Genomic DNA, 26,487 nt, shown 5'->3' on the forward strand with positions numbered 1-26,487 from the left:
CAATGGGAGATATATTGGATCTGGGATACTAGCCAATATTTGAGAAAATCAGGGGCACCAAAGCCCCCCCTGGCCATGGGGGTGGACAAGGTAAGGTCTCATACTTAAGCCGGACCGCTCCCGAGTGCCAAAGGAAGGAGTTAATCGTACGAGTCAAGTCGCGAAAAAAGTCCGCGCCAGGCCACAAGGGTACGTTGGCAAACTTGTAAAGCAGCTGAGGTAACACCACCATTTTCAATAGACCCATTCTGCCCGCGAGAGAAATCGGGAGCTTGTCCCATGCTAAAACCTTAACAGACAGGAGTGTAAGGTATTTCCGGAAGTTCTCTTCGAGAGTTAGTGCCTGCTGGCGCGTTACTGCTATTCCCAGGTAAGTAAACGTGGATTGAGCCCATGAGAATCCCAGAGTGTCGGGGAGGGGGGGGGAGAGTGCATTCCGTGAGAGGGAAGAGGGTGGATTTCGAGCAGTTCACCCTGAGGCCCGAGACCCGGCCAAAATAAATGATATCCTCCAGCACTGGAGGCAAGTTGAGGGATGGAGAGCGAATGAACAGCAACGCGTCATCCGCATATAGGGAAACTATGTCCGCCCTCCCGGCAGTGCGGAGGCCCCTGTGGGCGTGGCGATGGCGAAGCATGTCCGCGAAGGGCTCTATGGCTATTGCAAAAACCAAGGGAGAGAATGGGCACCCCTGCCTCGTCCCCCTGGCTATCCCAAAGGAAGGAGAGCAGTGGTCACCTGTACGGACCCTAGCCACGGGGGACGAATAGAGTAGCTTGACCCAAGAGAGAAAGGAGGGACCAAATTTACAGCTCTCGAGAACCCGCCAAAGGAATTGCCATGAGACCGAATCAAAGGCCTTGTGCATGTCCAGCGTAGCCGCTACAGCCTGAGTCTCTGGGCTAATCCTGTCAATTATATTAAATATACGCCGTAAGTTCAGGGAGGTGGACCGCCCCGGGACAAAGCCTGCTTGATCGGAATGAATGATGGACGGAAGGATGGGGGCCAACCTGAGAGCCAGGGCCTTTGCGTATATTTTGGCGTCGCAGTTTATGAGGGAAAGCGGACGATACGATCCACAATGCGAGGGAGGTTTGCCAGCCTTTAGCAATACTGTGATCGTGGCCTCACGTAGTGAAGGGGGGAACACACCTGTCTCGACCGACTCCTCCCACACAGCCAACAGGTGAGGAAGGAGAAGTGATTTATAGGACTTGTAAAATTCGACTGGGTTACCATCGGAGCCGGGGGCTTTCCCCGAGGATAGGGAATCGATAGCGTCAGAGAGCTCTTCCAGTGTGAGTGGGGAATCAAGAGAGCCCGCGGCCTCAGGGGATAAAGTTGACAAGGGAAGGGACCTGAGAAAGGAGTCGATTTCTTCCACTGATACTTCGTCCGCATTGGAGTATAGGGACTCGTAAAAATTAAAGAATTCCGTGTTGACGTCCCGGGAGGAGATAGCCAAAGAGCCGTCCAGTCTCTCAATCCCGAGAATGTGTGGGGAACCCGTCTCATGTCGGATCAACCTCTCGAGGAAACGGCCAGGGCGCTCGCCCTCCCCGTATTTCCGCGCGATACCTGGGTTGTCCAGAAACCTCTGTTCACGATCAGCCAGGGAGCGAAATGTATCCAATTCCGTCCCAATGGCCGCTAGGTTACCAGGGTCGACAGCTTGGATTCACTCTCGGCTAGGGCTCTCCTAATTGATTTGAGGACTCCGTTTTCCTTGGAAATTGCAATCCCTCTAATATAGGCCTTGAAAGACTCCCATAGTGTGGCTATTGATGGTACCGAGCCTGTGTTTATCTCGAAGAACTCTACAATAGAGTCCTCGAGCTCGGAATGAAACTCTGGATCAAGAAGGGCAAGGTGTTTCAATTTCCAGCAGCGGGACCGGCCAGGATCAGGGGCCCAATTCACGGTGATGGTCACTGGAGAGTGGTCGGACAAGGTTCTGGGTAAAATCATTAACTGTTTCACGTCTTTAACCAGGACATTGGAGATCACCCAGCGGTCAATTCGGGAGTATGAGTCATGGACTGAGGAATAAAATGAATAAACGCGAGAGTCGGGGTAAAAGAACCTCCATGCATCCACCATGGCCAACCGGGGCAGAGATGATAATGCAGCATAGGCTGCCCTGGAAAGATGACGGGGCTTGGTCCCAGATCTATCAAGGGCCACATCAAAGATAGTATTAAAATCCCCCCCCCCAGAGAATTGGAACAAGGGGGAAGCCATTCAGAAGGGACGTGACCTGTCTGTAGAACTCAGGGTCATCGAGGTTGGGGCCATAAATGTTCAGCAAAACCACTTCTTTCCCTTGAAGCGTGGCGTGTAACAGTACATACCTGCCCAGCGGGTCAATATGTGAAGAGATGAGGGTGAACCGGAGACTCTTGTGAATAAGGGTCATGACCCCACGACTTTGAGTAGAGAAGTCGGTAAAAAACCTATGGGGGCCCCAGGTTTTGGCGAAACGCACGCATTGTTCCATGCGAGCATGTGTCTCCTGCAAAAAGAGGATCTTGGACCCATGGCGCTCAGCCTGCAGCTGCCTCATCTTTCTGTAGTTCCCCAACCCCCGCACATTCCAACTCATAAAGGTTAAGTCCCCCTCTGCCATGGATGTGGTAGTGGTATAGTCAAAAAAGGTGTCCAAGACCAATGGGTGAGTGCTGCACCCCAGTCCGCCCTCGCTGCCAGTGCCAATTTTCTGATAATAAAACCCCAAACATGTCCCACCCCCACCCACATCCCCCTCCCAAACAGAGGAATGACAATCCCAAACCCACTCAACCAAAACCAAACTAGAGGCATCAGCGCCTGGGGGCCTGTAGGCCGGGCCGACCGCAGCGCTCCGGGCCGCAGCAGGACCAGTAGAGCTCAAGGTGCAACTTCAAACATTGAATGTAACTTAAGCAGGGTGTCTTGCACTTAGCAGTATGGCACATCATTGAAATGAAAGGAGAAACTTGAACAAGCCGAATCCGGGAGAGAGGATCAATGCGGCACCAGCGACGGGGAAGGGCCGGACCCGGCCTCCCCCCGCAGGGCCCAAGGGGGAAGCTGCAGAGTTGTGGACAAGAGAAGTAAGTCGGCCTGGGAAGTGTTCATCCATAAACCTGGAGGCCTCTTCCGGGATCGTGAAGAAGAACACCTGATTAGCGTGTTATATGCGCAGTTTGGCGGGGTAGAGCATGGCATATTTAACGGAGTGATCTCGCAGTCTCCGCTTCACAGCCTGGAAAGTCTTGCGTTCTCGTTGGACGGCGGTCGAGAAGTCGGGGTAAAGATGAATCCTCGCACCTCCCAGTAAGAGCTCGCCCTTGACCCTTGCAGCTCTGAGTAGAGTATCACGATCCCGGTAATTCAGGACCCGGGCGATGATGGGACGAGGCGGAGCCCCGGGTTTAGGTTTAGCGGTGAGGGCACGGTGCGCCCACTCAATAGCGAAGTGGGGGGAGAGCTTGGGCGAATCCAGGAGTGACATTAATGTGTGCTCAACGAAGTCCTCCATTGGCTCGTGCACCTCGTTCTCAGGGACCCCGATGATGCGAAGGTTATTGCGCCTTGAGCGGGATTCCAAGTCCTCGTTCTTCTTCTCCACCTCGAGGACTCGGCTCGAGAGAGCGACCACCTCGGAGCGCAGTGCACCCCAGTGCATCCTCGGCGGAGCCGACCCGCGTCTCGACCTCAGACACGCGGCTATCAGTCCTCTCGATGTGGGCCTTGATTGAGGATATTGTGCCGTTCATATCGTCCAATTTTGAGTGTAGGGCAGTGAAACCCTCCCTGATGAAGTCCATCATGCCCTGGGGCTCAGGTGCCACTGCAGACGACGACGCCACAGGGGCCGGTTCAATGGGGTCTTCCGGGGATCTAACAGCCGACTTCGCAAACATGTTGATGGAGCTCTGTTTCCTCGCGCCCCCCTTGGTCATTCTGACAATGGTGATGGTTGAGTGGGGTGAAGGGGAGACACCAGCAGCCCCAAGAGGGAGACGGGGGGGAACCCAGACCGTGTAAGTCAAAAATCCAGGTGGGGTGCGTGACAAGAGCGGGAGGCAGGAAATATCGTGGCCACGAGACTATGCCGTAGAAGTGTAGGCTGCAGGGCTCCCGCCCGATCAGGAAGTTGCGGAAGGCAGCCAGAGATGGAAGAGTAGGGACCAGCGGTATTGACGGAGCCCTTCTGCAGAGTATCCCTCCGGGTGGAGTGGCAGTAGCCTCCAGGGCACTGAGGCGGGGAGAGGCCAGCCCCCAGTGAACGATAGGGCCACACAGAACGAGGGGTTCCAGCCAAGGTAAATGCAATATGAGGTTGGTGAAGGCCGAGTGCTAGAGCTGGGCCCCAGAGCAGGATAGCCAGGAAGGTCAGGGCTCACCAGGCGGAGCCGGTCGCCGTTGTTGTGGGCCTCAGATACCCCACACCGCAGAGAGGGCGGCCCGCCAAGGAGGGGTGACCCCAGAGTCCCGAGGCAGGGTGGCGGCAGTTCCGGCGTGAAAAGTCAATGGAGCCTCCCCAGCACGCACCCAAAGGCCGCGTCGTCCCACCGGCACAGGGTGTGCAAGCAGGGGGGGGGGGGAAGGTCCCCTCGACCCCCCCGTCGGGGCCCAAGGAAGGAGGAGAGAAGACTACACGGCGACTCCCAAGCTGGGACAAGGGATCAGTCCAGGCGCCTCTCCAAGAATGACGGGGGCGGCGCGCTCCAGGCTACCCGGCACCAGGGGGAGCGAAAGCCCGCCCCCCCCCCCCAGCGGATCGCAGGTACTGGAAGGAAATCAGCAAGGCCCCCAGGCGGATCCGTCCACCCCCCGCCGGGGCCGGCCGCGGCTCACAAGTTCACCCCAGGAGGGGGGGGGTCGGCCCAGCGGGGCCCGAGGGCTGCAGGAGCACCGAGGCGGCGGCCGCAGGATCGCCCCCGGAGGCAGCGGGACCCCAACAGCACGTACCCGGGTGCCGCGCCGCTCCAGCGGCGCAGCGCGTGCCGTCGGGAGGGAGAGGCTCCGGCGACACCCCCACAGGTCACGGAGATCCTCCGGAGAGGGCGAGGAGGGCCCAAGATAAAGCAGGGGGGGGGGGGGGGGAGCGGGACGGCCGCGTCACAGGTCCCACGTCCCTCCAGGGACACGGGGGCAGCCCGCCCCAGGCGCACCGTCCCAGCAGAAGCCGCGGCCCCGCCGGCGGGCCACGATCCCGGGCCCCCGTCGGCCCCGCCGCCAGAAGGGATGAGGCACGCCGGCCCCCACCGATGCCCGGCAGATGTAGTAGGCAGCGTAGCAGGAACCCGGCGGGTACGACCACCCTCCGCCGGGGCCGAGTCCTCGGCGCGCAGGAGCGCCGCAGGCGGGGGGATGGATGTTACGGAGTCGGGGAAAGCCCTTCCCGGCTCCGATTCACATCAGGATCGGGTCCGCTGGATCCCCGAAGTCGCGGCAGCAGAATCGTGTACCCCGTACACGGCAGCAGATAGGAAAGGCGCCAAGGAACAGGATTATGAGGTCCGCTCGCCACGGAGCTCACGCATCAAGCGGCCATCTTGCTCGGCACACAACAGCGCCCCCCCTCCTCGTCACTTTCTGTAACAGCGGCGGCGGGTGAGGAAAATGACTTCGACATAGCGTAGTCCGCCCACCTCTTAACTTTCCGTTCTTTAAGAGTTCTTGGTTTTAAGAGCTTACAGGCCGCGCAGCTGTCCTCTTTATGATCGAGGGGCAAGCAACGATTACAGAGCTTGTGTTTGTCCTTCCAAGTGAATTTGCCCCTACAGCGTGGGCAAAACTTAAAAGGTGTCCTCTCCATAGCTGAGGCAATAAAACCTGGTGATAACAACCCCAAGAGAAAGATAGGGGAGAAAGAAAGACATTCTCGACGAGAAGATAAAAGTTCGAACCCCCACTCTCCCTACTGTATGTTGGCCGGCGAGGCCTAGCCACGTGTTCGGCAGCGCCGAAGGACCTCCTCCGTCTCTTCCCCTCCGTCGAAAACTTGCTCGGCGGAGAAACAGCTTCACAGCTAACGTCGAGGGGAGGGATCTTTAACAATAAGTATATATTAAGGACCGAGGTCCGTAGTAATTGTTTTGCAATGTCTCTCTAGGAGCTCCGCGTAAGGCGACCATAAGCTGGGCGGAAAAAAACAATCTGAGGGACCTCGACGCGTGAGGGATTGTGGGTACAACGCACGTCACTATAGGGATAGTGTTACAGACACGCCTTGTCGACGTCCCCTTTTCGACTACGAAAAACAAAATGCAATACTCCGCAGTGACCACTGGATGTCGGACCTATGCACAGCATGTGAATCTAAGCAGATTAACAAACATCAGAAATATATATATTTAATTTATATATATTTATATATATAAAATGAAAAAAGAGGGGACTGCTTGGCTGCCTCAAACTACCGTCCGATTTCTTTGTTAGATGCGGACAGCAAAAGTTTCGTAGGTTTGATTCTGGCAGAAACGGCGTCTTGGGCCAAGTCAAAAGGCATTATTCCAAGACGACAAACCGGTTTCAGAAGGAGGCTGTCGTCCTCCTTTAATGGTCTAGTATTAAGCTAAGTGCGCATACTGGGGGGAAAGGTGGGCTGCCATTTTTGGAGGCTGGATTGATCTCTCCCAGGCATTCAACGCAATAGAAATTTGCTTTGGAAAAAACTGAATGCCTGGGGGGCCCTGCTGCACCTCCCGTCTATTGTCATCGAACTCCATCATAATACTTCAATGCGAGTTAGGCTCTCGAAAGCTGGCGCCCTGTCGGTCCCTATTGATATCATAAGAGGGGTCTGCCAGGGGTGTCTGATTGCCCCTTCTCTATTTATCCTTTTTATTTCAGACCTGACTATGGCTGCAAGATAGGGGCTTGGCGTGTCCAAAAATTGGAGACTTGAAAACTCGTTGGCTGGCCTATGCCGATGATGTGGTGGTCTTGGACCACACACAAGTGGGTCTTCAGCGCCTACTATCGGCCTTAGCAGACTATGCCAAGTGTAAGGACTTAAAAAATGAACCAAGAAAAATGAAAAGTCCTTGTATTCAAACATCCCAAAAAGGTGCCCAAGTCATTCACCTGGGTGTTGGAGAATCGAGTAATTGAGGTAGTAAATGAGATCCTCTACCTAGGGGCTAGCATTGAATCTTTCGCGACTATGGGTCATGTCGTTGCAACAATTGAACTTAAGGCACTTAATTTGGGAGCACAGATGAAATAAAAAACGTTATAAATGCTGTACTTTTTCTATCTTGCCTATGATTAAGTTCTACATAGGCAAAGTAGTTCCGGTCATTGTGTTTGGTTTGGACTTTAATCCCCTCTCCATTATAGACTGGGACAAAATTGAGGCCAAACTGCTAAAGAAACCGCTGAATCTGCCTAACTGTGTTCCTATTAGTTGTCTGAGGTATGAAATGGGTCTGACCTCGTGGAGGGGAATCGTGGAGATGGGTCTCAATGCTGAGGTTAATTTTAGACCCTCCCAAATGTTCACTACTATAAGGATGCAGCATTGACAAGGCAGAGAGGAGGTAATCTCTTCCTCAATAAATTGGAGGCAAGATGTTAAGAAATACTGGCTGATTCGTATTGCTCAGTGGAACTACTTGTCCAGAAACCTATGAAAGTCAAACTGCGTATCCAGCAAGCAGACTGGATTAGGACAATGGACACAATGAGGCAGGCAAAGCTCTCTGCTTCTCATAATTGAACTGCTAAAGCAAGAGCGTTTCTGCTGCATTATTTAAATTGGTCATCGGATTCAGCCAATAAATCCACTTTTCTGAGATTCAGATTGAATCTACTTCCATGAGGGGGCTTCTCTGTCGAGGTGAACTTGGCGATTCAGACCTGCAGCAGGGCTTCACCAGGCAAAGCAACGGTCCATGAGTTGCAGCAGCCGTCCTATTCAAGCTCGTCTTCGGTTCTTTCGTTCCAGTGGTCGACTCTGCCTTCAAAGCCAAAAGACTCGCCTTTTATTCAGTTCTCTCCCATTCATTCCAGCCTAGCTGTCACAGTAGCTGTCACAGTCAGCCAGCCAATCACGCCAGAGTGCATTTGGGTCTCCTAGGAGACTAAGCACAGGGAGTTTCGGGCACCTCCCTCACTTCCTGCCCATCCCAGACACTCGGATGCCAGAGTCGGTCTTCACTCCTGAAGCCCGCCAAAGGCAAAGGAACAAACCTGGTTTGGCGCGCAGAGACAAACTCTAGAAGGACCTTTCCACAAAGAAATGGTGAAAAAAGAAGACCGGGACCAGTTTAAACAAAGGGGCTCAGACGCCATCTTGAAAAATATGGCTCCCGCGATTTAATGCTACCGGAGCTATGAATAGTTTGCGGTGGGGAAAAATCATGTTAGTTTGTTGTAAAACCACTGCCACCAGCCATTGTAAGAGGAAAGGGTAGCATTTGACTGCTACATGAGTATCTAGACAGATTGGATACCAAGTAACCCCTCCAGCACTCTATTGTAAGATAGGGTGTGCTGGGTCTAGGAATTTAAAAAGACTATTAAAGTCAATTTCACTTTACTTTCTCTGAGAAACAGTAGTTTATCCCTGAGAAGGTATTTAAACCTTCAGACAGCCTGAAAGGGTTCCCTGTGCCAATGCACTGAGGGTGCTGTGTGACAAAAAATGAAAAGATGATGCCTATGGAGTTGGTTAGACTCCATAACCAAAGACAACACAAGAGTAAAAACACATTCAAAATACATAAGAGTGGGAAAAAGGGCCACACTCTCTCCAGGTAAAGAAATCAAAATCCAGCAACGTTGCTGGGGGTCTCTAAAGTGAAGGAAATGAGCACATTTTAAAGAATTCTCCCTTGTACCCCTGTGCTATTCAAGCTATATCAGGCCAATCCCCCCCCCCCCCCAAAAGCTCCTAGTAACCGTGGGATGCTGCCCTAAAATTGAGGGTGTATCTATCCCTTACATGTTTTACGCCAATGACTTATTGATTCTCAACCATACCTATTGTGGAGCAAAGGGGATGTTTGAGGAACTGGCCAAGTACGCAGCTGAAAAAGTGCACTGACCCACATTTACCAGAAGCTTGGGTAACCTGGCCTATGTTGATAAATATCCTTAATCGAAGACAAGAAGAACAAGGCCCACTTCTTGACACACATTATTGCCAAATTTGCAAACCACACTGCAGGCTACTCAATTGAGGGGATAGTTGCACTATATAAACAAAGTTACTGCCCCATGGTCTTGTATGGCTTGGAAGCACAGGCTACGAGAGATGTGGGTTGGTTGGACAAGCTGGTGGGTTACTTTTGGAGAAGTGTGTTGAAATTCTCTCCTACACCCGTTGAATATTTAAGGCTTGAATTGGGGTTAGTATCTTTGAAGGGTTTTCTACGGGAAAGAGTGTTTTGCAACTGGAGAACTCAAACCCTAAATGTCAACTACTCGTTGGTAAGAGGCGTGGGGGGCGATTGACTCTGGGTTGGCATTAGAAAATAGTGGCTGGGAATTTAAACTGGGAATTGAGAAACTATATTGCGATATAAACTGGCACCCCAACGTTGATTGGGGCACTCCCTGAAAGCCCCATTCACCAGGAAAGTGAAGCTTTGGGATTGCATTCACCAGGAAAGTGAACCTTTGGATTGGACCAAAAATGATGCCAGACTATCGCCGTTAAAAACTTACCAATATGTTTCAAAGGTTACACATACATTCCTAAACACACAAAGATATCGGATGCAGAGACCAAGTCCGCCAGTCTGGTATTTAAGTTTAAGGCTCAGATTGCGTACAAACCAGCTCGGCTCCTTCTATTCAAGGGTGCACACTCCAAGATTCCTTTAGCCCAAAGGACATGTTGTGTTTTAACTTATCAGGAAAAATAGAGATCCCATGGCATATGTTTACGGAATGCAAAGCATTGGGGACCGAACACATGAACATAATGGGAAACTATGTGCAGCAGTATTATTCAATAAAGAGATGCTTTTTGGGATTATTGCCTGAACAGTGACTCTGAGCAGGTGCCCATAGCCTTGTATTTGGTATGGGATAATTTTGGCAAACTTAATATTAAATTAAGAGAGCAGTAGGCATTGTCTAAGCTAAGTGGTTTGCAACACCCTATAATTTGTAAAACAGCTGTTCGCAAGTTTTATTGATTTTATTGGTTAGAATTGTGAACTTTTATTTATTTCAATGTTTTAGTGATCACATTTTATGCAGTATAAGGTGATCACTGACAGTACTAAATAATGATTGATTGACGGATTGTTTTAAACTGTTTTAGACAGATGATTATCATTGCTGAATGCAATGTCAAAGTTTGTAAAGGTTCTTTAAGAATCAAACACAAATAAATACATAAAATGACAATGTATTATACAATTATTTCGTTTGTTTGCAATGACACCACACAGGATAGAAATGGAAAACTGGTGTGTACATTGTCTCAACAGCTGTTGACATTCTTTACTTGTTTAAGAAAAGCAATAAAGGTAATTTAAAAAAAAAGGTTTTTTTCTACAGAAATGTTCTCATTCCTACTAAGCCAGAAGAAATGTACTTGTGATTAATAAATGATACAGATCCTATGCTGAATAAGCTAATTTACAGAGACAGATAGTTATGTGCATGGTCAAAGCATAAAGCAGTTCAGGAAAAGACTAGAGAAATATAACATACCCGTAATTCCATTTTATGCCAGGGCTGTTTTTTGGTGTTTATGCTATATATTTTGTTTTTCTTAGCCATCTCACCATATGCTTCATGGCCTTGCCGAAAATAGTAAACCTGGAAAAAACAGAATACAGAATCAGCAAAATATTTAGTTTAGTTTATTTGTAATGCGCACCAGACCCTGGAGCAACAGGGCGCAGCAGAAAGAATATGTTCTGCTTGGTTACATGGCAGATAGGCTAGCATAAAATCACAAACATATATACGGAGTAACATTGCATAATTACAGAAGATATCTACAGTTAGAACAGTTAAAACAGTTAACACTGAGATTACAAAGGTGTATGAAATACAGTACACAGTATTAGTGCTTATTTGTCATTATCTTTTAGCCAGTTGGTCAAAGTCAGTCTGAATTAGGCATAAGGCTGGGGGGCTCTGATGTCAGGACGTAGGGAGTTCCATAGTTGCGCTGCCTTGACTGGGAAGCTATTTCCCCCAATGGTGGATAGTCTAAATCGTGGAACTAGGAAGCAGTTAGAGTTAACTGTTCTCGTTGGTCTAGAGTATGTTTTTTTGCAAATTCTGTTTGAGAGGTATGGTGGTGCCTTGTTATTGAGGCACTTGTGGGTGAGGGAGGCAATCTTGAGTTTAATTTTATCAGAGGTGGATAACCATTTATATTCTCTTCTAGTGACAGAGATATGTTCACTTCTATTGATCTTTAGGGCAGCTCTCAGGGCATTGTTCTGTAGAACAAGAATTTTGTGAACACTTTTTTTGTTCGCTCCGATATAAAGTGCGTTACAATAATCCAATTTGGAAAGTATAAGGGCTCTGGCCAATGTGAGGCAGCTGTCTGTGGAGAGGAATTGTTTACTGGCTCTGATGAGTTTGCATGTGTATGCGGTAGCGGATGCAAGGGAGTTAACTTGTTTAGTGAAGTTCATGGTAGCGTCGAGGTAAAAGCCTAAGGTCTTCAATTCCTTTGCTACTTATATGTTATTACCATCGATAGCGAAGTTGGCATAGTCTGGGCTGAATTTTGCTAAAAGGGTTGGGGTGCCTAGAATGATGAGTTCAGTTTTCTCATCGTTCAGGCATAGGCCGTGGGTGGCCATCCAAGCCTAAACGATGCTGTAAATTCTATTCACCAGAGCCAAGTCAGCAACGTAGTCTCCTGAAAGAGGAAGGAGAATTTGGGTATCGTCTGCATAGTTAGTATAGGCGATACCCAAATGGTCCATTTCGTCGAAGAGTGGCTTGGTGAATACGTTATAGAGTGTAGGTGACATATACTTCTAAAATACCAGTAATGTTCTTTCTGTAGCTTCTTCTCAAGCAGAACAAAGATAAGAGGCCAAAGATCCTTTCACTGTGCCAAACCTGCACTCCAATACCACAGAGGTGGGGGTGTGACACCAGATCGGAACCTCTCTCCCTACACCATTGCAAGAACTTCCTCCGTCTGCACACATATGGAAATGTTAGAGGAAATGTGCAGAGGAAACAACATCTCCAAAACGTCATCTGGCAAATTCCATGACAACAACCTCTCAAGAGCCACGGGTGGAGCACCCGACCCTCCGACTGGCACAATAGGTCCCTCCTCTGAGGAAGACAATGAGCTCGGCAGAAGGTCAACTATTGAAGTTCCAGGTAGCATGTATGCCTCACCGAATCTGAAGCAATCAGAATTAAGCGAGCCCGAAACGTCCTTTACTTCATGAGAACTAACAAGATGACCGGAATAGGAAGAAATATGGTTATGGAGGTCGAAGGTCCACTTCACCAAGAAGGCATCCCCTAGAGCCACACTGTGAAGATGGATTTCCAAAATCATTGCTGAGCTGTGGATTTTGGGGGCCTTGCTATTGTGGTGAACAAGGAAGACACTGGGGAGGTTAGTGTGAAGATGGATTTCTCAAATCTAGCCTGGTGGACATAACTCAGGTGGCCACCCTAGTTTTAGTGACCAGGGGAACTCAGACAAGTAAGCCAAACTCATTCAAGGTAAGCGTGGAGAGTGGTCAAGGCTTAGTCTCAGGAGAGGCGGTTGGGGTCAGGGGTCCACAATGAGTCCACACAGTGAAATACACAATGATTCTACTTAGATCGTTAAGTACAAAAATACTATATTTATTAGGTTCCATGTGATAATGTTGCTTTGAAAGTCGCCAGGTAGGCGACCTTTCTTACCTGAACTTTAAAATTCTTTACCCAACTATTCTAGGAGGGGTATAATTATATATCATTACCTCCAATCCTAGAATATTTGGGGAAAGTGTTTGATTATCTGGAGGGTGCATTTTTAGGGAAATGTCGTCACTTGGCGGCCATTTCCACAGCAACATTATAATTAGATACCATTTATCATAGGCCCCAAAACACAATAGAAAAATTACTTAAGCAGGTAATATCACACAATACAGTCGCCTTTGGTTTTTGAAATGCACACAAATCACCTAGACACCTGAAAGGAAGAGAAGTAGTTATGCAATAGGCAAACCAGTTCACATTAATAGAAGCCCTAACTTCAGAAGTCCAATCCCTAGGTTGAGTGGGACTTTATGCCCAAAAAGACACAATGTTCCTTTAGGGGAGGGGACTAAGTTAGGAAAGGTTCCTGTGGTGCTAAGATACTTTTTCTGCCTCTTAGAACAGTTTTTAAACTAAATGTTTAAAAAGCAAAGAAATAGAATAAATCAAAGTTCTTCACAAACTTTTAGAATGGAGGAGATGGGGGCAGCTGTAAATATTGCAATTAGTAATCCCCCATACTCCGATTTTCCCAAGTGACTTGGCATATCTACTATGAGTCGCTGGGGGTAGGTTTTCCTGCCGTTGGATCCAGTAGAAGATGCCCAAGAGCTGTGGGTACAAGGAAGATTCCATTTGTGTCTATAAGCAGAGTGCAACCCCTTCTAAAGAGGAAAAGCAACAGGCACTGATGCAGGTCTCTTCAGGACATTAGCAGACGGAGGATGGCCGGCTCTAGCGTCAGTCACTGCACACGGGCGACAGCAGGCATCACTCCAGTCACCAACAAAGACGGTCTCCAAGGACAGGATCCCTTGATGCTGGGAAGCTGACACTTGGCAGGAAGCCGACCTGTAGGACTAGCCGTCGACCACCGAAGTTCCAGGCAAAAACATTGTACAGCGACGCTTCTGGTGCGGTAGCCCAATTTAGAACTGGTCGGTCAACCGGTTGGTCAAGGGAAGATTCCGGAATGCGAGAAGTCGTCAAGACTGGTTGGTCCCACCAGTCCAAGGGTCGACGCACCAACAAAGGCCTTCTCAGATCAGGTAGTCCAACAGGGCTTCACTGGGACAGTTGCAGGAAAGGTCACCAGGTCTCTTCAGGAGTCGGTCACAGGTCTTCAGTCTGCTGCACAGCTACAGAAGATATCTGGTTCTGTTGCTGATCTGCTGATCTGCTGGAATGGCCGCAGAACTACTCCTGTTCCTCAATTCAGGTGAGTGATTAAACTCAGCCGTCCAAAGCCAAGGATCCTCTCGCTCAGGCAGCACTGGCCCAATCAGGGACCACTGTGGTTTTCTTGCGTGCATGCACACAAGACTTTCCGGCACAAGCTTCTGGATTGGGACCAGCCAGTCCCAACTCACTTCCTGGGTCCACACACAAATGGCATGCACTAGCCCGTGAAAGCAGCAGCTTTCCCATGCAAATGCATGACCATATTAGGGATTTCCAGACTTGAGAAGGCAGGAAGAAGGCCAAAGAACAAAACGCAGTCAACGCTAAAGTGCATACCATAGCAAATTTGCATAGCAAAAATGGTAAATAACTGCTGCCACCAGTTTGTCTTTAGATACATTCAAAAGTAACCAAAAATCCCATAGTTAAAAGGCTAGGGTGATGCCAAAGTAACCCCATGCAACTGCATTTGCTGTGTAAAAAGTTATTGAAGAAGGTAAAAAGTAAAAGACAAAAGGGAAACCAATTCCCAGTACTGACAGTCAAAAGGACTAGTCCGTTTCCCCATGACAAAAAGGGCACAAAGGGCACTGGAAGTGAACCTGAAAGATTCACTTCACTGTAAAAAGTCAGGACAGGTCAAAAACAACAGTAAAAGGTATGGGGATCCATATAATATAGAGGGAAATTTGCATAAAAGAGAAATTGTTCCTAGAAGTTGGCCAAACCCAATCAAGGCAAGGTAGCAGAGCAACAAGGCTTAGTTTCCGGAAGGATGTGAACGTGGTCTAGGGCTACAAGGAGTCCACAAAGATCACCACCAATAATTCCAGTTAGACGTGCAAGTATAAAAAACAAATTACTTACCCCTGGTGATGTTTTTTCTGCTGGATGTTCCTCCCACAAATTTCTCATCTTCGATATTTACTCTCCTGCTTTACAGCTCTCTGAAACTTTTTCCCCAGCCGGGGTTGTCGTGCGCGCATGTGTTGATGGCCGTCGAGGAGTTGTCTTCGTGACCGGACGCAACGCCTATGCAGGTACAAACTGTGCGCTCTACGCCCAGCGACCTTGTTCTTCCCCATTGCACAACCATGTCATGGATTTGGGACAAAAAATAATTATTAGCCTTAAAGGAGAGACCTTGTACAATTGCATTAGAGAGCGTGGTAACCGTGGGGTATGCTGGAAGGGCGACGAGGAATCAGCGAGAGGAACATCTAGTAGAAAGAACATTACCAATGGCAAGTCATTTGTTCTACTAATGGATTGTGTACTGAAACCGATTCCTGGTCTTAGATAGACTCCCATAGCAGTAAGACCATTACAGAGGAGCAAACTTTATAGATATTATGTCACCACTTGTTGGAGGACAGCCCTGCAGAAACAAGACTCATTTGCAGATACTGTGTACAGGCAGTAGTGTTTTGCAAACGTGTGTATGGAGTACCATGTTGCGGCATGGCAGATATCATTTACAAGTACTCCTTTTTGGCGAGCAGAGCAGCCACACCTCTAGTGTAATGTGCCCTGAAGCCTTCAGGAATTTCCTTAACCGCTCTGGTGTAGTATTCAGACATACAAAACACTATCCATCTAGAGATTGTTTGCTTAGTTATTCCTTTACCAGTTTTCAGCCCTGTAGAGCCAATGAACAGCTTATCTTCTGTTCCAGCCTGAATTATCTTGTCCTGGTGACATAGAAACACAGAGCCCTCTTGGAGTCGAGTCGATACAGCCTTTCTTCCTCATTGGATGGATTAGGAGGTGGATAGAAGGCTGGCAGACATATTGTCTGACAGGTGAAACTCTGATACGACCTTCAGAAGGAACGATGCACGCACTCTAAATCACCTCGTCACTGGACAATACAGTAAAAGGTGGTTTACAGGACAGGGCCTGCAATTCGATAACTCTCCCCTGGCTGAGTAAATGGCAACCAAAACGGCTCTCTTCAAAGATAGTAGCCTCAGAGGGCACACATTTAATGGTTCAAATGGAGAAAATGTAACTCTAAATTGAAATACCATGCCAGTAATCTGAAAACTGTTGGAGGAAAAGTATTAGTCAAGCCTTTTAAAAATCGCACCACCAGGGGGATCAAGAAGTACAACCCTTGTTCTGGGGTGCGCTTCAAAACAGTAAGCGCTGCTAAATAGCCCTTGATGGTGGCGACCTGAAGGCTCTTGTCTTGCCTGATGAAGGAATGGCAACATGCTTGAGGTGTCACATAAGAAAGATACACATCCTGTGCTCTGCAATAACTTTTGAATTTCTTTCAATGGCAGTGGTATATAGAGCCTTTGTTGCTGGCCTTCTGGCCGAAAGCAACAACTCCATCATGTGATCTTCCGGAAGGTCACAATCCCTATACCTTAACCATTCAGGAGCCAGGTGTGCAGGTTGAACATATAGACATTGGGGTGAAGTACCAGCCCCCTGTCCAGAGAAAGGAAGTAGCGGGGGGTCCAGGCTCCAGTGAAGACGATGTGGAGGACAGATGGCCATGTCCAAAAGGTCTGGGTGACATCTTCCTGGCCCAGTTGGGGGCAATTAGTATCATGGTTGCTCCATACATCTTCAAACTCCTGATCACTTGACGGAACGCATACAGGAGACGGAAGTTTGAGTCCACCACCAATGCGTCCCCCAGTGCTCCTCTCAGGGGGAATTCCCAGGAGCAGAAAATGTGGCACTTCTTGTTCACACTGGAGTCGAATAGATTCACTTGAGGGGTTCCCCAAAGTGCGAAGATCTGTAGAAGAACTTCGTGACACCGCTCCCACTCGTGGGATACCAAGCCCTGCCTGCTCAGGACGTCCGCCATCGTATTCTCCTTCCCGGTGAGGTAAATTGCAGAAAGGGTGATCTTATTCTGTAATGCTCTGCACAGGGTAAGTCACCCTAGACCACCTCTCTTGTTGATGTAGTGCATGGCCACTGTGTTGTACGTTATGGTCAGGACAGTCTTCCAATGTATAGAGAGAAAAAATGCCATCAGAGCCCATCTGATTGCCCTCAGCTCCAACAGGTTTTTTGTGTCTCTGCCAGGGACTATAACCCACACACCGTCAACTTGTTCAGGTTAGAGCACCAGCCTTTCAGAGATGAGTCCGTCAGTAGGGTTGTGTCTGGCCATGGTTGCCAAAACGGTCCTCCTGCCATTACGGTCTCTGTGCAAGTCCACCACAAGAAATCCTGAGCGACTCTGCTCTGGACTTGAATCAAGTCAGTCATACAGCCTGACTTGAACTGTGACCATTGAGACATGAAAGCATACTGCAGCAATCTCATTTTCTCTTTTTATTGAAACATCAATACACATTGAATTCCTTCATAAACCAAATCAGTGGCAACATTACTTGATTACAGTTCGGCTGTAGTCAGTCCAGTGGTGCTCGTCCACCGGGTCATTTATCAAAATTCACATACTTTATAACCTTCAGCATTTGTCACTGTGCTTCCAATTTCAGATATCTTCAACCATGCATAAACATTTCGTTTTAACTTCTTTTATGATTCTATTAGTAACTATATTTCGCAAGTACCCTGGGGGTGTAATTTTGTAGCTTTATGTTTTGTGGCATTTTCCATTGTAGAACGGGAAAAGAAGAGAAAGGAGAGAAGGAGGAAAGAAGACGAGAAAAAAAAAAGAAAAAGGAACCCTTCACCAGAGTCATCTCCAATCCGGATGTTGCTTCCCAAGCCCTGTAGCATCCCCTCATTCTGCTTTCAGTTCAATTGGGCCTGCCTTCATTCTCAAGGTGTTCAGGGCTGGAGAAGGTATTTAACCAATCTTGGTTGGAAGAACATGTGTTCCTTTTCTTCCATGTGGTCTAAAAATGGGCCCCAGATATTCCGGAATTTGTCTGTCCAGTTTTCTTTTGCGGCGGTTAGCTTCTCTATTCCCAAAAGCTCCCAAATCTTTACCCACTAGTGTGCAATGTGGGGACTTTCCAGATCTTTCCATAATCGCGTGCGTGTAAAGCGAGCCGCCATCAGTAGTTGAGTGATTAGTCGCGCTCTGGGGCCAGATTGCGGATATGATCCATCTTCTGGGGCGTCCCCCAGTAACATCACCAATGGGTCCATGGGGAGGAGGGTTCCACAGATATCCTTAATTTTGGACCCGACCTCCAACCAGTAGGATTGAATGATCAGGCAGTGCCACCACATATGCCCCAAGTCCCCTCTAGCCCCACATCCATGCCAACATACATCAGGGTAATCAACATTCATTGCGTGCAGTCTCTGTGGCGTGAAGTACCATCAATAGCATATTTTAACTGCGCATTCCCACACTGTTGTGCATCTGGACGCCCGGTGTGCTCTGTCCCAGATTCGCTGCCATGATTCTGGAGCTACCTCCCTGCCCGGCTCCCTTTCCCATGCAAGCATGTAAGAGTTTTTCTTCTTCCGGGACGTTTTCAAGTAGTCGGTAGCATGTTGCAACTTTGTGTGCGCATTGACCCTCTGAGGCAGTTAACTCCAGGCCTGTGGGAGGCCTGGTAGCAGCTTTTCTAATGGACGGGTTGGTGATCCAGTGCCTGAGTTGGATGCATCTAAATCTTTCGGTTTCTGGGAGGTTGAATTTCTCCTTAACATTGTGTGAAGGTCAGGGGATTGTTGTCGGTATACATCTCCTGCAGCCTCAAAACCTTTGTTCCTGACCAGTTTTGGTATGATCTAGGCTGAAGCCCTGGGGTGAAGGTTGGGTTCTGTGTGATTGGGGTTAATGGGCCCAGTCCCGGGGCAAACCCCCTCAGAGTGGTCTGTCTGTCCCAACATCTGAGTGTGGAGCTCGTAGTAGGGAGAAGGGACTTTCGGGAGCTTCGTGCCTCACACGGTATGAAAGGGAGGTGAGAGAGTGGGGCCCCAGCGAACAGCTGCTCAATGTCCTGCCATTTGGGGGGGTCATCTTGAATGGCCCAGCCTAGGATGGGGGCGATTTGGGATGCTCGATAATGTCTTAGAATGGAGGGGAGACCCAGGCCTCCAAGTTGCCTGCTTCTGGTGAGGACCTTACGCTGAATTCTGGGTGTTTTATGGTGCCATATAATTCGACATCTCTTTCTGCAGCTCTTGTAAGTCACGCTCTGGAAACAGAATTGGGAGCGCCTGAAATGCATAAAGAAGCCGGGGTAGCAAGGTCATTTTGACGGCTGTTATGCGCCTTGGGCCAGGATATCTCCTGTGGAGCCCATTTTAGAAGAGATTCCTTTGCGCCTTTTATTAGTGGAGGGATATTGGCTCTCCCCAACCCGGAGTAATTGGGAGTTAAGTGCACCCCTAGGTACGTTTTTTTGGATTTTACCCAATTAAGAGAGAATGTATTCTGTAAGGCATCCAACACCTCTGGTGATTCGGAAAGATTTAGTCCCTTTGATTTGGCCTTGTTTATTGAGAAAGGAACAAGTTACTTACCTGTAACTGTAGTTCTCCAGCATGGGTCTGGCATGGATTCACATGCTCATGAATATTCCCCGTCGTCAGGCTGGGAATCCTCGGTAAAGAAAAATCATTATCAGTTTCGTTTCTGATCTCTCTTTCGTAGTAGTAACCAATCACTGATCTCTGCGTCATACTGACCACAGCCAATGACTGCCCTCTACCTAAGCCCCGCCTCTGGCAGCCATCTTCAGATTTGGTAGCACGTGAAGTGGCAGTATGACCAAGTGAAGAGTCGCAGAGGGGTAGGCGGGAGGGTTCGCATGTGAATCCATGCCAGACCCATGCTGGAGAACAACAGTTACAGGTAAGTAACTTGTTCCTTCTCCAGCATGGGGTCTGGCATGGATTCACATGCTCATGAATATAAGAATAAATAGCAGTACACACATGCACAACCACGGGAGGTGGCAAAAGGCTCAACATTAAGCAATACAAAAAACTCAACATTAAGCATCTCTTACCTCCTCACCAGGCTCACCTTAAGCGAACAGGTTGCGCAGCACTGCTTGGCCGACCCTGGACTCCTCCCTGGAATCCCGATCGACGCAGTAGAATCTCGTGAAGGTGTGCGTCGACCTCCACGTAGCCGCCCTGCAGATGTCCAGCAGGGGCACACTAGATAAGAGCGCCGTAGTAGCAGCGATCGCTCTGGTCGAATGGGCTCTCGGACGGCCTGGCAGCGGTCGGTTAGCCAACCGGTGGCAGTGCATGATGCAGCCGGAGAGCCATCTGGAAAAAGAAGACTTCGAGAGAGCCTTCCCTTGATTCACAGGTCCAAAGTTCACGAACAGCTGTGATGTCCTCCGGAAACTCTTTGTGCGGTCCACGTAGAACTTCAGCGCTCTAGCCACATCCAGCGAGTGCAAAGTCCTCTCGGCCGGCGACGAAGGAGACGGGAAGAAAACGGGTAACACCAGGGGCTCGTTAAGATGGAAGTCCGACGGCACCTTGGGCATAAAGGAGGGGTGCGTCCTAAGCACCACCCTCGAGGCATGGAAAGTCAAGTACGGTGCTTTGCAGGATAGGGCCTGGATCTCTCCCACTCGTCGTGCGGAGGTAATGGCCACCAGGAATGCAGTCTTCCACGACACAAACTTCATCGGTGCGGAGTGCATCGGCTCGAATGGGGGTCCCATGAGCCTGGTCAGCACCACGTTAAGTTCCCATACCGGGGCCGGGGCCTTCACCGGCGGGAACGACCGGAACAGTCCTTTCATAAACTCTTTTACCAGTCGTTGGGACCACAGAGACGTCCGTCCTGTGGTTCTGGTATATCTGGAGATCGCCGCCAGATGAATCTTAATGGAGGCATGGGCTAGCCCAGCCTTTGCCAGCGATAGCAGGTACGGCAGCACTTGAGGGGCCGTAATCCGTAGGGGATTGGTCTTCTGTGCTCGGCACCAGATAGAGAACCTCTTCCACTTATGACCGTAGCATTCGAGAGTCGAGGACGCCCTGGCCTTTGCAAGAACCTCTCTGCAATCGGCCGGTATATCGTAGCCTCCAAACTCTAGCGCTGCAGGAGCCCTTCGAGTTCGTCGCTGTTGCGAACAGGTCGATTTGGGGTTTGCCCCATTGTCGGAAGAGTTGATCCACCTGTTCCTGGCGCAGTTCCCACTTGTGACACGCGCGCAGCTCCCTGCTGAGCGAGTCGGCGATGGCGTTTCTTTCTCCTGCCAGGTGGAAGGGAACCAGGAACATCCCCTGGCCGACCGCCCAGTGCCACAGATCCTGTGCCTCCTTGGATAGGGCTGGGGATCTGGTGCCTCCCTGCTTCCGTATGTAAAACATTGTCGTGGTGTTGTCCGTGAAGATCCGCACCACCTTGCCCTTGAGCGACGGGAGGAACGATCTGAGAGCCCAGAACACGGCTCGGAGTTCCAGGATGTTGATGTGCAGGAGCCTCTCCTCCGGGAGCCAGAGGCCTCTTGCGTGGAGATCTCCGGTGTGGGCGCCCTAACCTTCCAGGGAGGCGTCCGTCATCACCGTCTCCTGGTACGCCGGCGTCTGAAAGTCCTTGCCAGCCGTGAGGTGCGCTCGAACGCCCCACCACTGAATCGCCCGCCGGAACACCTCATTGAGGGGGTTCCTGTCTTCAAAGGTGCCCGTCGCCTGCATCCAACGGGCGTCGAGAAATTCTTGAAGAGGGTGCATCCGTAGTCTGCAGAGGCGCACCAGGTAGATGCAAGAGGACATCATCCCGAGGAGGGACTTGATGGACCTCAACCTGGCAACGTCCGTGGCTAGCAGGCGCTGCACTTTGCCTAGAATGGTCTTCGTCCGTTCTTCCGACGGTGCCGCCAGGCGCCTCACTGTATCGAGCTTCGCTCCCAGAAATAGGGCCACCTGCGACGGCACCAGGTGGGACTTTGGGTAGTTTATGGCGAATCCCAGGTCTGTGAGTAGCTGGAAGGTCCTCGCAGTGTGTTCGACGGCGAGTTCCCTTGTCCTTGAGCAGATGACCCAGTCGTCCAGGTAGGGGTAGACTTGAATCCCCTGCAGGCGCAGCCACGCCGCCACAGGTGCTAGGCACTTGGTAAAGACTCTGGGGGCCGACTTCAATCCGAACGGCAGTGCTCTGAATTGGTAGTGGCGTCCCTGGACGACGAACCTGAGGAACTTTCGGTGACTTTTGAGGATGGGAACGTGGAAGTATGCATCCTCCAGGTCCAACGACGATAGAAAGTCGCCTTCCTCCAGCTGTCCCAGTACGTGCTGGAGGGTGGCCATCCTGAACTTTTGTGACCTGATGTATTTGTTCAAACGACGAAGGTCCAGGATGGGGCGCCAGCCGCCCGTCTTCTTCCTGACGAGGAAGTACCTTGAGTACACCCCGGGGCCCCGGAGCCTCTTTGGGACAAGCTCGATGGCGCCTTTCCTGAGCATCGCCCGTACTTCCAACAGCAGTTGCGGGACGTGATTGTCCTTCCTGGCCACAGGTGGAACGTGAGGGCACTTCTTCAGGAATTCGATAGAGTGTCCTCTTGCCAGGGTATCCAGCACCCAACGGTCGGTGGAGATGGACTTCCACACGCCGACGAAATTCGTCAGCCGGCCTCCCACCAGGGTGCTTCGGTGGGGGCCCGAGACCACGGCCGGTTCAGTCCTGCTTGGAGTTGGTGGCCTTGCCGCCCTGGCCACCTTGCCGACGGCGGCGAGGCGCTCCCTGCTTGGCGCGACCCCTGTAGGCCTCCTGAGACGAGGAGCGTGCCGCCTGGCGGTAGGACGAGCCACCGCTGGATCCCTTGGATGCACCCGGTCTGCCTCCGGAGCTCCGAAAGGGCCGTCGTTGCTGAAGGGCTCCTAGGGCGCGGGCCGTCTCCGTGTCCGTCTTTATGGCTTGGAGGGATTCGTCCACCGCCATCCCGAACAAGTTGCTGCCGTCGAACGGCATGTCCAACACCCTGGTCTGGACATCCTGACGGAAGTCGGTCGCCCGGAGCCAACCCCGTTGTCGTGGGCAAACACCGTTGCCCAGCTGGCGGAACCCGGTATCGGCAATATCAGTTGCCACCGTTATGGCGTGGTCCGACGCCACCTCGCCTTCTTGAGGTATTTCCAGGGCTTTGGACCTTTTGTCGTCCGGAAGGAAGTCCAATATGGGGGCCAGCATAAACCACAGCTCCCTGTCGTAACGGGCCACGATCGCCAGGGCGTTGGCCGCTTTGATTGTCATCGCCGCCGACGAAATGACCGCCGCCCCATGGCGTCCAACTTCTTTCCCTCGCCGTCCGGCGGGAATTCGACGTCAAGACTCCTGACCCCGCCGCTTTCTTCGTCCCGTTTGGCTGGTGCCGTGGAGGGGTTCTTGAGAACCGACAGGCCCTCCTCCCAGATGTCATCGGTTAGAAGCACCGCGATGACAGTCTTCCTCTTGGCCTCCCGGCGCTGATAGAGGAAAGCTTCCTTTTTCTGCTCCTCCGGGCAGAGCTGGAACAATTCGGACTCCCTGGCGATCATGGCGTGGAATGAGCCAATCTCGTCGGGTGGCGAGGCCCGTGCGACGGGAGACCCGTTCCGTCGTCGTCGCCCTCAGAACCCGTTGTCAAGCCCATCGCACCGTCATCTCCCGACTCGTGGGAGGATGAGGAGGGAACTGTAGGCCTTACGGGGGCGAGTGGAGGAGAGGGTTGGGTCCTCTGTCGTTTGTTCTGAGGACTTCCCGACGGGCCAGGTTGCGGGTCCTCCGGCCTGGGCCGTGGGAATCTCGTCCTTATCTCAGAGCATAAGGACCGGATCGCAGAAAAAATGGCAGCTGAGCCACCCTGAGGCCTAGGTTCCGGCTGCGCCGGAAGGGAAGGCTGCTCTTCCTCGGTTATCTCCCGAGGATCTTCCTTACGGGATCGAACCTTCTCGAATTGGACTTCGAGGTTCCTCACGGCCTCGGTCAGTTCCTCCTCCGAGGCTGACTCTGAGCTCGAGGAGGCTACCGTGCCCCCCCTCGCCTCTTCCATCATGGTGGCCATGACGATGGGCTGAAAAGAGGATTCCTTCCTTGGTGTCAGGGAAACTCATAGTCCCGGAGGCAGTCTCCGCTGGCGGGGTCTCTGCCGGCTTGGCCAGAGTCGCCGCGATCGCCTCGATAGAGGTCTTTGCCTGCTGGGTAGGGGCCTTCACCAACTTAGGTGCGTCCCGGGCCTTCTCCTTAGGGGGAGGGGCGACGCCTCGCTCCCCCTCTTCCGAGATCGGACGGGACTTCTCCCGAAGCTTACCCAGGGTTTCGGACTTCCTCTTCCCCGAACCGGAGCGCTGGCTCGTGGTTGACGGTGCCGGGGAAGGCGCGCCCTGCCTGGCGACCGAAGAGCCCGACCTTTCGGCGCTCCCGGAGCCAGCAGACTCGCGGCGCTTGGTCTGGTGTTGGGCCCCCGTCGCCGGGGCGCCCGCACAGGACTTAGAAGCCCGCTCGGACCCTTTCTTCTTCTTCTCACCTGTTGAGCCCTTCTCCAACAAGCTGGCGAGACGGGATCGACGGTCCCTCATGGTCCGCTCCGACAAGTTCTTGCAGAACTGGCAGTCCTTCTCTACATGAGTCTTGTCCCCATGAAGACAGTAGAGGCATCGCGAATGTTCGTCTTCCTTAAACACTTTCTGCAGCCCGCATCCAGGGCAGCTGCGAAACAGCTTGGGTCCGGGTGACAAACTCGCGTCCTGGGCCATCTCGAAGTAGGCCGCGAATCTCTGGAATCCTCCAAGAAGTTGATTCGACGAAATCTTCACCCTTGAGGGGCGTAGGAAAATCCGGTAACGGGTAGCCGTTAACGGAGTAGAAACGGTGGAGCTTGAGGCTCGATTAACCGATAAAATGTGAACATTCACCTGAAAAAGCGTGAAACACGCAGTAAAAGCTCGAGAGCTAAGCACGAGGACTCCCAACATTTGAACGTGCGGTAAAAATCTGAAGATGGCTGCCAGAGGCGGGGCTTAGGTAGAGGGCAGTCATTGGCTGTGGTCAGTATGACGCAGAGATCAGTGATTGGTTACTACTAGGAAAGACAGATCAGAAACTAAACTGATACTGATTTTTCTTTACCGAGGATTCACAGCCTGACAACGGGGAATATTCATGAGCATGTGAATCCATGCCAGACCCCATGCTGGAGAACCCGAGATTTGCACAAATCTATCGAGTAGATTCATAAGCGAGGGGACCGATGTCTGCGCCTCCTCAAGAAACAGAGCACATCGTCTGCGTATAACACTACTTTATGGGTCTGTTCCTTCACCTCGAACCCATGGATTTCGGGGGTGAAGGCGGATGTGTTGGGCCAGAGGTTCCATTGCAAGAGCAAATACCAATGTCGATAGGGGACACCCCTGCCTAGTCCCTCTGCCGAGGGTCATCTGTGATGTCCAATGGGCGTTGACCCGTATTTGTGTAGAGGGGATCTGGAAGTTGGCCAGGATCAGTTTGGAGAATTGTGCGCCGAAACCGAAGCCCTTCAGGACCAAGTGCAAATAGTCGCATGGCATACTATCAAAGGTCTGATGGGCGTCTAGAGATAGCAGAGAGAGGGGGCCTGCTATGGAGGGGGCCAAAGCTATTAGATCAATTGCTCTCCGAATGTTGTCATGAGTCGTTCGGCCCTGAATAAAGCCTGTCTGGTCTCTGTCTATTAGTGTAGGTAATACCTCCCCTAGACGGCACGCAATGATTTTACTAAACAGCTTGGCATCAGTATTGAGCAAGGCTATGGGCTGGTAGGAAGCACAGTCTACAGGGTCTTTCCCGGGTTTTAGAATTAAGGTTGTGATTGATTCAGCCATAGACTGTGTAACAGAGCCGGTTTCCCATAGAATGTTGAATAGCTTTGTGAGATGCGGTGTGAGTTCTTTTGCAAAAGTTTTGTAAAATGTGTTTGTGAATCCGTCTGGGCCCGGAGCATTGCCATTAGGGAGTCTTTTGATGGCGAGTTCTACTTCTTCTGCCGATATTGGGGTTTCCAAGGATTCCCTTAAGGAATCCGGCAGTTGGGGGAAGTCCGCCTTGGCTATAAATTCTTTGGCGTGGTGCAGATCCCTTTCAAGTGGGATCGCATGTTCCCTGAAAAATTCCTCTATGATGCGGCATTTACCCTCCTCAGAGTATGTGCCTTTGCCTGATTTATCCCTCAGGAAGTCTATCCTGTTTTGTTTAGTCTGCCTACCTAATTTGGCTGCCAATAGTTTGTTAGCTTTATTCCCTTTTGTGTAAAAAAATTGTCTGGTGCGCATCATGCCATAGGCCGCCCTCCCCATGTGATGTGCTTCCAACGCTTTTTTGGCCATCCTGAGGTCTCTTAGAGCGCGCCGGGAGGGTTTCTTCTTATGTGCTTCTTCCAGTCTGCAAACTTCCCCTTCTAAATGTTCCTGCACTAACCTCCTAGCTTTCCCACGTTGTGCTGCTTGTTCTATTAAGTGGCCCCTAAGTACAGCCTTCCTTGCATCACAAATCGTGC

General features: G+C 50.8%; 1 protein-coding gene across 2 annotated transcripts in view; it reads right to left on the bottom strand.

The window, feature by feature from the left end:
* Positions 1–26,487, bottom strand: part of PHIP (pleckstrin homology domain interacting protein) — a 2,101,228-nt gene that overhangs the window by 826,522 nt on the left and 1,248,219 nt on the right. For both annotated transcript variants that reach the window (XM_069606291.1, XM_069606290.1), the window contains exon 25: positions 10,667–10,774. In XM_069606291.1, coding sequence (XP_069462392.1) covers positions 10,667–10,774 — 108 coding nt within the window. The remainder of the gene's footprint in view (positions 1–10,666; positions 10,775–26,487) is intronic.

The sequence above is a fragment of the Ambystoma mexicanum genome, chromosome 4p (assembly GCF_040938575.1).
Source record: "Ambystoma mexicanum isolate Mex_15411 chromosome 4p, UKY_AmexF1_1, whole genome shotgun sequence".
In the NCBI taxonomy this organism is placed as follows: domain Eukaryota; kingdom Metazoa; phylum Chordata; class Amphibia; order Caudata; family Ambystomatidae; genus Ambystoma; species Ambystoma mexicanum.